Below are 11,373 nucleotides of genomic sequence, written 5' to 3' on the forward strand. Positions count from 1 at the left end.
AGCATGTAGCCTGTGTGACATGATCATGAGTGTAGCATGTAGCATGTGTGACATTATCATGAGTGTAGCATGTAGCCTGTGTGACATGATCATGAGTGTAGCATGTAGCCTGTGTGACATGATCATAAGTGTAGCATGTAGCCTGTGTGACATGATCATAAGTGTAGCATGTAGCCTGTGTGACATGATCATGAGTGTAGCATGTAGCATGTGTGACATGATCATAAGTGTAGCATGTAGCCTGTGTGACATGATCATACGTGTAGCATGTAGCCTGTGGTACATGATCATGAGTGTAGCATGTAGCCTGTGTGACATGATCATGAGTGTAGCATGTAGCCTGTGTGACATGATCATGAGTGTAGCATGTAGCCTGTGGTACATGATCATGAATGTAGAATGTAGCCTGTGTGACATGATCATAAGTGTAGCATGTAGCCTGTGTGACATGATCATACGTGTAGCATGTAGCCTGTGGGACATGATCATGAGTGTAGCATGTAGCATGTGGGACATGATCATAAGTGTAGCATGTAGCCTGTGTGACATGATCATGTGTGTAGCATGTAGCATGTGTGACATGATCATACGTGTAGCATGTAGTCTGTGTGACATGATGATCATAGCTTGTAATCCTACTAGGGTTGTGTAGATTCTTCCTCATGCGGTTTGAGTCCTACGGGAGAATAACGCTTTAGGAATGTCTCGTTGTTGTTGTTTTGCGCGCTGTATGATAAGCTGTGAAGGGTAATAAAGTCTTAGTACCGAGCTCAATCACGTACACATGGACCTGCTGATATGTGGTGTGTGGTGGGGATGGATCTGCATGCCTAGTCCATACTTTTTAGTTAAAATGCTACATAACCAGTAGATTCTGGAGGACTATGCGTCGTCCCGGTCGTATTCTTCTCACCACGCACCAGTAAACCACAGAAATGTGAATGGCAAACGTTTCCATTTCCAGCCGCGTGTCCTCAGGGTTTGCATACAGTATCCTATCATCTCAGAGGTTTGCAGCGCCACAACACATGTATCTTCATGAGGTTTATAGAACTTTGCTTGAGTGGTCGTTATTTTACAGATGTGTCCCTTAAATTTCCATGATTCAAGCTGACAAGCCGAAATCCACATCACAACCCCGGGGTGGCCGCATATGGACACATATGGCATAAACCTCTCCCAGCAGAGTATTGCAGAGTCATCATTTCTTCCAAGCTGCTTATTAGCCTTTCATCTGGAGAAATCAGGGGCCAAGAGAAAAGTTAAGGAAGGACAGAGCTGTATGTTCCCATATGACTCCACCACTTCTAGAATGGCCCGCAGTGTACGCTCTACTTCACAAGATGAGAGCTTGACCCCAGACACGTCCCTCTTCTCATCCTGGGATGTCTCAAGGTCTACTGGGTCCAACCTGTTTATGAACAACTTTCATCTGGGGGTTCAGATAAAATCAGAAGAAGGCCCTGATTCTGAAGGACTGATATCCTCATTACTGGTCTTCACTAGTGTTGAGCGAATCAAAGTGTCCGAAGTCAACTTCACTCCGAATTCAGGGAAAATTCTAATTGTGGCGAAGTAGAATTTCCTGGTAATTTCACCTTAAATGGAGTTAAATAAAAACCATACTCACTTCTTCTGATTGAATGCGAAGAGCCCACCGCTGCCACCATCTTGATTGAAGATGCCACATAAAATCTTGTGCACAGTGACGTATGACGTCACCATGCCGGCCGACGCGATGAATTCTTCATGTGCTGTGCAAGATTTTGCGCTGGATCTTCAATCAAGATGGAGGCGGCCTCTTCATGATCAAATGGATGACCTTATAGATCTTAATGTCAGATGCCGTGATCAGCGATGAACGCGGCATCTGAGGGGTACAGTGACAGGGGCACCACCATCGCCGTTCCCCATCGATGCGCCCGCTGCTCACAAGGAAATGCACTTGTGAGAATTTGTCACAAAGTAAACTTTTTTGTAAAATTTGGTAAAGTAGCCGAATCAGATTTTGTAGACTGATTATAAATGTATTAATATAATTGTATCTATTGTTTTTTTATTTTTAGAATTTCTCTATCTGACTCTGTCCCTTTACAACGGGTTTCTGGATGGTGACACCGTAACATCTGCTTAATAAACACTGGACTGTAGAACATTTGCTAAATATTTTTGTTTAAAAAAAAGTGCAATTGTACAGAGTCTGAAAAATACACGAATTGTGCATTTATTGACTAAAGCTTTGCAACAAGTCTTAGGCTTCAGCACATCAAAAAGAGCGCTGTCTTTATAAACGGAGTGCAGTCTCAAAACGGAGAGTCTGTATAGGAAACAAAAACCCGGCACGTGCTGATGAGATGCTATTAACCTTCTTGTATTTCATAGCGCACATCAAGACGCGTTTCGGCCCAAGCCGTTTTCAGCGATGAATTATTATCTTAGTGTAAACAATACGCACATCATCATTTATCACGTCTAAGACGTCTGTGGCCGAGGAGCTCGGGGAGCGGAAGTATTAGTAGGGAATAATAGGAAACGTTACGCACAAGGGGTTCCTCGTATTCAGCATTTACAAAGCTGGCGCAGCGTTTTCATGACATTGAGTCACATTATGGAGAAGGCATAGCGATGACACATTTTGCATATGGTGGGGGCCACTGGAGACCATATTGGACTTGTTTGAGTTGATTAATAATACATGGCAAGGATTGAAATTGACCATGACAAAACACAGGGGGTGTGGCCTGTTCACTGATGGTGTCGGCTGCCTGAGGAGGGAGCTCCGAGTGGAACCCTTAAAGGGGTTGTCCAAGTTATATTTATTGATGACCTATCCTCAGGATAGGTCATCAGAATCAGATCAGCGGGCATCCGACACCCGGCACCCCCTCCGATCAGCTGTTTGAAGAGGAGGCGCGCCACTTGTATACGAGCGACACGTACCATTCAAATGAACGGGACGGTAAGGTGTAATTACACCTGCTCACCGCTGTAGATGCAACGGCTAGAAGGTAAACAGTGAAGAGGAGGCGGCGCTGGCACGGCGCGCGCCTTCTCTTCAAACAGCTTATCAGCGGGCAGCCGGGTGATCTGATATTGATGACCTATCCTGAGCATAGGTCATCAATAGATATAACTTGGACAACCCCTTTAAGCAGCTCAGACCGATCCTAGCCAGTGCTGGGTGCAGATAACTCATGATGCCCCGTGGGAAAGGGGTCAGAAAAGGCCCGCTACTCAGACTCACTGCGGACTGCGACTGCGGTAGAGCTGGGGAGGCAGGAAGGCTTGGGCTCTGGTCCCTGAATATTGCGCAGAACATGAGTGGCAGTCGGACTATGGGAAGGCTAGGGCTCGGACCCCGGCTCCGGCCTGCGCCTCTGATACAGCTACGGCTATGGTCTTGGCCCCAGTTTTGCCACATTCAGCTTTTCCCACTGTGAGTGGTGATATGGAGCGGCCCCCTGGAATACCTGGTGTAGAGGTAACCCGATCCCCTGGGACATCTGGGACAGAGGTAACGGGGGCACTTACAAAATGCGACATGCAAATTATGCTTGAGACATTCTGCACCGCTCTATTAGGAGATTTTAATAATATGATCTACAGAGGGATATATCTGAGCTGGGAGAGCGTACTTCACACTAAGATGGCAGAACAAACTACTTCACATGATGCCTTAATGCTCATTATCAGCTAGAAAAAGAGGTCTTGCGCATGAAGAGACATGTGATCTCGAAGATAGATCCAGAAGAAATAATGTTCGTATTAGAGGGATCCCTGAATATATAACAGGCTTTTTTAGTTGATTTCCTTAAAGAAGTATTGCCTGGTTCACATGCACGTGACCTTATGGTAGACCCACCAGGTAGGACCTTATGGTAGGATCCACCGTGTGCCTAGACCTAGGCACCTTGACCTGTCTGTACCTCGTGACACGCTGGTTAGACTTCATTTTTATAGAACTAAAGAAGCCTTCAACTCCGACATAAAACTGCGTTGTCTGATATGTATAAAGATTTAGGAGAATTCTCAGGTCTGTCAGCGGCCACTTTGGCAAAAAGTGTTACCCAGATTTGAAGGAATGAAGCTATACCCTATAGATGGGGATTCCCTACAAAACTGATAATAACTATAGACGGGTCTACGGTAACTTGTTTTACTCTCACTGAGGCGGAAGCTCTGGACTGTGGCCTGACACTGGTGGTGGTATAGGTCTTATATTTGGTTCCACTGGAGTTTTATGCAGTTCTCCTAATATTCGCAGGGATATTAACTGCGCACATTCCCCCAACTAATGCCAGCGAATTCTGCTGGTATGCTGTGTGGGGTTTTTTGTATTTTTTTTTTGCATGATGTTTGGCGATATCATCATGCAAACGAGAAGGATTATTCATATTTCTCTCCGAAATATGGTTCCTATTCCCGTTTAGACTACTTTTTGACGGATAGTCTCTATACAGACCTCCATAGACCTCATAACCTGGTCAGACCATGCCCCGGTTTCTCTGGTGCTGGATGACAGGATACCACGCACACCGGACTCCCCCTGGCGCCTCATCCCCACCTTGCCTAAATCTCCGGGAGTAGTAAGTAGAATTACAGAGACCCTGCAGAATGACAACTTAGACGTCTCAGAAGTTACTTTATGGGAGGCACATAAGGCGTTTATAAGAGGTCTTTTTTACAAGCTATGTGCTATAGAGAGAAAGAAATTAAAGAAGCGATGGGTCGCATCCGAGACTTGGAGGATACAAATAAAAAATCCCCAAATCATGTATTAACAGCTCAACTCCTGCAGGCGAGAAATCAACGCCGCACCCTGCTATTATATATCGAGTACGAACGTAATTTGTCAAGATGCAAGGCTAAGTATAGGAGACAGGGCGAGTACACTAATATCTAAAAGAGCTAGACAAATGGCAGCTAATGCGAAGATTAGAGACATAGAACGGAGTGCGGATGAGCGTGTTTCAGACCCCAGAGATATAGTGGAGGCCTTTGCTGCCTACTACTCCAAACTGTATAACCTAAAGGATGATCCTTCGATAATACAACCTACAGAGGAGCTGATTCTATCCTTTCTAGCAAAAAGGTGTCAGAAGAACAATTAATGATTCTGAATACTCCTATTAATGTAAAAGAAATTGCTGATACCATTAAAACCTCGCCCTTCATAAAACACCGGGACCCGATGGTCTCCCATGTGATTATTAGAAACTCTTATGGTCTGAATTAACTCCCTATTTGTGACGTTTATTTCAGGAGTGGCAATCGGCTGGAGCTATTGAATCAAAGCATTTCTGCCATAATAATTGCTTTGCCCAAGCCTCTTACTAAACCTGAACACTTGCGACCAATAGCCCTATTAAATGGTGATCTCAAACTGTGCGCTAACTTGTTGGCCTTCGACTACAGCAGATTCTGGGGCACTTCTTTCTTTGGATGCTGAAGAAGCTTTCGACAGAGTGCACTGGGGGTTCATGGAGGCTGTTCTCAATAAGTTTGGTTTTAAAGGAGTGTTTTTGAGATCCGTCCTGGTCTTATATTCAGACTCTACATGTTTCAGCGTTTTTGTCCTCCCTTTTCTGTATCAGCAACGGTACAAGGCAGGGCTGCCCCCTATCTCCGGGTATTTTTGCCCTAATGATGGAACCCTTGGCTGAGGCCAACAGATTAAATCCAAATATTTCAGGAGTTTCAGAAGGGAATATCAGCCATACAATGACGATGTTATCATTATTTGTATAAATCCACAAACTTCCTTCCCCGCGTTATTGGACGTTTTGATGAAATTCTCTCAAGTATCTTATTATAAACGTAATCTTTCCAAGTCTTTGGTGCTTCCAATAATGATGGATCCCTCTTTGATTCAATGCCTCTCTACAAAATATCCCTTTGGGTGGTTCCCTGACGGGATACCCTACTTGGGAATTAAATTGTCTTTTCCGATCACAACATTGGTTTCCCCGTAATATTAAACAACTACTCACTGCCCTTAAACCAGAAATCCACAGGATTAGGCAATTGGAGCTCTCGTGGGTGGCACACATCCATATTTGTAAAATGTTGTTTCTACCAAAGATACTGCATGTGTTACGTGGTATCCCCTTACCTATACACAGGTCTATTCTTAAAGTATTATAAAATCTATTGTTACAGTTTATTTGGCGAGGTAGGCGCCCCAGAGAGGCACAAGGAGTACTCTACCACTCTCTACCACTCCCTTCTGGACGACGAATATTAGTAGGTACTATAAAGCAGCTGCTCTAGACGCTATGAGAGAATGAATTAGGTCATCCTCTACACATAAATGGGTTCAGAGTGAAAATGCCCTAACTGAGGGAGCCTCTATTAAGACATGTGCTGAGGCAGCATATTTTAAACCTATACAGTTATCTTGTCCACTAGCTTCGGCACTCCACTCCTTCCACATTTGGAAAAATGTATTAGCTTTGTCAAAAAGAATGATGCTCCCCCTTAAGTATCTCTCTGTTAGGTCTTTAGAACCGCGTATACCAGGTCTTTCTTTGAAACGGTGGGAAAGTAGAGGCATCAAAACGCTGCATTTGCTTTATGCTGGAGAGGTCCTTTTGACGTTTGAACAATTGCGAGCCTCATTTGGCCTTCCTCAGGTTTTTTTCTATCAATATTTACAGATAAGGCATTTTTTGGCCACCACTTCTATAAAACATCAAAAACAAACTGGACAGACAATATACAAATCCTTTTTTACGACAGGAAAGTTTTACCAGGGCCTTTCTCCGTTCTATCGTTTTTTGAACCAGTTAGAAGAAAACCAGAAACTGCCCTATATGTTAAAATGGGAACAAGGTCTTCCAACTGCTTTTACAATAGAACAATGGAGGCGAGCTTGTAAATAGTCAACTTGCACATCTTTGTGTGTTACTCAAGAAAGTACATCTGGGATGGTACCTTGCCCCGGACAGATTAGCCCGAGGAATTTCGGGTTATTCCAATGCATGTTGGAAGCACTGTTCTGGCATTGGTTCTTTCCCCTGGTGGACCTGTCCCAAGGTTCTCCCTTTTTGGGGGGAGTTTTTTCGGTTAATCCCCTGTGTGATTTGCAGCCCTGTAAATCCAGACCCAGCACTGGCGTTCCTGCAGATAGGGCTGGCAGATATCCCACACCAGGCCTGGTGGGCGGTGGGGCCGATTTTGACAGCTGCTAGGATGTGTATGGCCACAAAATGGAAGTCTGCTGAACCCCCCACATTAGGAGAAGTTATTGCTAGGGTGGATCTACATAGTAAATATGAGACCATTATGGTCAAATCAGTTAAATATCAAGTGGTCGTGACAGTAAGGTCGCTCCTTTGGAAGAAGTATAGATCTAATAGAAAGGAAGGAATAGGGACCAAATAGCAGGGAATAGTTGGAGATTAAGGTGCCGAGCGGTCTTACTTGGGCGGGGTATTTTTGTAGAATATACAATATATTGGGTAATATATTGGGTAATATTTTTTATATAATGGCTGACGACAATTTTTTTTTGTTTTGTGTGTTTTTCCCCTCTCCTTATATTTTGAGAGAGGGGGATGCAAGAGGGGGAGGAGGGAGGGGGGGAAATAGGGGAAAAAAGAGGGGGATAGCGAGGGAAAGGGAATTACAACATGAAATAGAATTTGTGGGACAACTGTAGTGATTAAATGCATTTGGAACGGTAGTATAGGATGTACAGAACTTAGAAGGAACATCTAGTCCACCTTGTGACCTTGTTTTAACATTATAATTCATTTGCTGTGTATGGAGGAAAGCAATGTTTTTTTTCTACGTAATGTAATCTGAGTTTTTCAAAGAAAGTATTTAAATAAAAAATAAAATAAAAATTTGCCATGACATATGATGTACAGTATGCTAAAAGTACGGATAGGAACAGCATCTGACATGAGCGCGCCCACGCCCTGCTACCTAAAGAGCTATTCCTAGGTCTCAAATTCAGAAGGTGAGACATATCGTCCCAGACCATGGACAATATGAGATGAAAATGAAGTAAATGGAAGAGAAATTCCTTAGACGTGGACATCCATTACACAGAAAAACACTAAGAGAACCTATCCCGACTGAGAGGAAAACAATCTATTGTATCTGTTTAGTCCTAATTTGACCAAGTATATTTTACATAAATCATAACCTCAGTGGAAGAATTTAACCCCATCCCCATTAATTGGTAACAGAAAAATCCCAAATTTGAGGTACCAAATAGTGAGAGCAAACTTGGGCAGCATGAAGGGCAAAAAAAAACAGCCATTTCTAAGCTTACGCTGCATACAATGTTCATGTTATCATATCCCCCTTGGTTGTGGCCATGAAGGTCCTTCTTAGGTATATTCAGGTATATTCAGGGAATACAGAGGAACATGCAAACAATCTCATGAGATGAGCCCGATGTTGACTTTATACAGATGTCTCCTTTTTTTACCATGGATCTAAAATGTCACAAGACGTGTGGCACAAAATGACGAGCTTACAGAAACAACCTGATTTTACTCTTGCACGAGATGTCTATGATATATATATACATGTCCAACCAGTGGTTGTGATGTGGTTTTCAACCTCTCAAGGACATTATATTGAATTTGGTTGTATGAGAAATTGGAGTCCATAACTAAGGTGAAGCAGAGGTAAGGCTGGACACATCTAGACCTAGAAATGTCCCCACATTCTTCCTCCAGCAATAGGAGTGTGTTGTCCAAAGCTTCTTCTCACATCTTCAAGCCATTGGAATATCAATCTGGAGATGTGAGATGCCTCCTATCTAATACAATTTCTCTGATATCAGCCAGTAGTTTGTCTACTGATCTTCAATCTAGTCATGTAGATTGGTGAAACTTGCAATATCCAGGTTCCACACATTGGACCTATAGACCATCCTCTATAGAAGTCCATTGAACCTTAGTCAATACCTCACACCCATGGTTCTCTATTTCATTTTATTGTATAATGACACCTTATTTTTTTGTTTTTTTCTCATTCATGATTTTTGATTAATTGATGAAAACACAACAAAATATGTAGGAAACAACGTTGTGGCCTCATGTGTGATGTGTTCTAAAATGTCTCATCTTTATCACATAATGAACATACACATTGTCAGGCTTTAGAAAAGGCACGGCACTCTCGAACTTCAATCCAAATTTAGTGTTTAATCACAGCGAAAGATACAGCAACGTTTCGACACACAGGTAGCTTGAGAAAGACCTGTGTGTCGAAACGTTGCTGTATCTCTCGGTGTGATTAAACACTAAATTTGGATTGAAGTTCGAGAGTGCCGTGCCTTTTCTAAAGCCTGTCTATGTTTTGGGGGGTCCCTGAGGCCGGGACCTGACGCCACGAGCACCGCCGCCAATAGTGATTTTTTTCACGTAAGTGGTACTGTCCTATTCCATTTTTCTTGTTCATACACATTGTAATTCACCCGATGGGGAATTAATAGTGGAGGACCTTGATTCAGGCTCCTTATCTCTTGGTCAGATTGGCGAGCGGTGACAAAAAGTCTCCCTGGAGGACCTTCCTGCACCATACACACAGCCCGTTGATTTGGATGGGCACCACGTAATGCTTCACTTCTCCTGTTGAGGCGCTGCAAGGAAATGAAGTACAGTATCTGCTGCTATTTTTCCACACAGAACTAAGATTTTGTTCCTTCGATCTTCAGTGCGTATAAGGAGGTCTCGGAATGTGATTTATGTGTAGACTCCATGAAAAATGCTGAATGAGTGCCTGAGAATGTGTCACCTCCCCAAGGCTTATTAAATACAGTACCATGCAAATAGCCCTGCTCCCACTGACTCCAGACCACTAATTTATGCATATAAATGCTGCTGTCCACCCATTGTGCAATACATAACGGAGAGTAGTTCAGGAGAAGTCCCATCAATGTGTTCCATGGCCAGTTTGTGGGCACACAGGAATAGCGGGGAGTATGGACATATAAATGAGTGGTCTGGAGTCAGAGGGTGCAGTATTATTAATGGCATGCTGTACTTACTACCGCTTGCTGGAGGTGACAGATTCACTTTAAGCTCCTCATCTCAATATTGTCTTCTGTAGTAAAGGAGAATCTGGAGAAAAACGTCCACACATTGAAGATCTGACATCTGTTCAAGTAACTGAACCGGGAAGACAATTTGCATGATTCAAATCTTCCATATGGATTCAAGCTCAAAGCTTAAAACATGAACTGAACCTTCAAAACAAAGAACAAGCAGCACCCAGAAGATGCCCTCCGTAGTCCAGAACATTCTATGGATCGTCCTGCTCTTGCAGACTGGGATTTCAGTCACTTTGAACATCTTTATAGTAATTGTTGCTTCCAAAAGCATGAAGAGTGGACTGAAAGTGTCTCCACCTGATGTCATCCACCTGCTGATGGGACTGATGAACATCATCCTCCAGAGCTGCCTGATGGTGCAGGGCTTTCTCTATATCTTCCACCTTTCTGCCTTGTTCATCAAGGAGGTTTATTTACCAATCATCGTTCTTATCCTCACTGTGATTTACTTCAACTCTTGGCTCAACGCATGGCTCTCTTCCTTCTACTGCACCAGCATCGTTAACTTCACACATCAACTATTTCTCTGGTCCAAAAAGATCATCTCAACTTCCTTGTGGCTCCTTCTCCTGCTGTCAGCTCTTTGGTCTTGTATCATAAGTGTCTCATCCATCTGGGCGTTTAATGTTGAGACTGAGTCCAACTCTTTTAATAACTGTACGGGTGGAAGCTCTTTTATCAAGGGAACATTTTATTTTAGTCATTTTTATGTGCAGATAGCCACCTTTCTGGGCTCTTTCCTGCCCTTCTTGCTAACATTCCTCTCCATCTTGCTCACATTTTCCTCTCTTATAAAACATGTAAGAAAAATGAAGCAGAACTACAAAGGATTTACTCAACAAACCCACATCAATGCCATCAGAAAAATGTGCCTGCTGTTCATACTTACTATCATCTTCTACATTGCCCAGTCCATGTTTTTCTCATCTAAACCAAGCTCATCTCCAGATGCCCTAGTCATCATCAGCTATTCCGTAATCCTAAACTTCCCAACTGCAAATGCCTTCATTATAATCCAAGCATCCTCTAAAATTCAGAAGTTATTTAAGAGGACATTATGTCTTAGGAAGTATGGGAACTAAAGATTATTGTACCTGGAAATGTCCTCAAGTCTCCATCTGTGTCTAGCTGTCTCTGTGTCTACCTGTCTTGGTGTCTAGCAGTCTCTCTCTGTCTCTAGCTGTGCCTGTCTCTGTGTCTACCTGTCTTGGTGTCTAGCTGTCTCTGTCTGTCTCTAGCTGTGCCTGTCTCTGTGTCTACCTGTCTTGGTGTCTAGCTGTCTCTGTCTGTCACTAGCTGTG

The 11,373-nt window shown here is 43.2% G+C and overlaps 1 protein-coding gene across 1 annotated transcript; it reads left to right on the top strand.

Annotated features, from left to right (window-relative positions):
* Nucleotides 1-10,239: 10,239 nt before the first annotated feature.
* Nucleotides 10,240-11,154, top strand: LOC122923720 (taste receptor type 2 member 9-like). Its single transcript, XM_044274571.1, has one exon. It carries the CDS (start codon nt 10,240-10,242, stop codon nt 11,152-11,154), a length of 915 nt encoding a protein of 304 aa, XP_044130506.1.
* The last annotated feature ends 219 nt before the right edge of the window (nt 11,155-11,373 follow it).

This window comes from Bufo gargarizans, unplaced genomic scaffold, assembly GCF_014858855.1.
Source record: "Bufo gargarizans isolate SCDJY-AF-19 unplaced genomic scaffold, ASM1485885v1 original_scaffold_1830_pilon, whole genome shotgun sequence".
Classification (NCBI taxonomy): domain Eukaryota; kingdom Metazoa; phylum Chordata; class Amphibia; order Anura; family Bufonidae; genus Bufo; species Bufo gargarizans.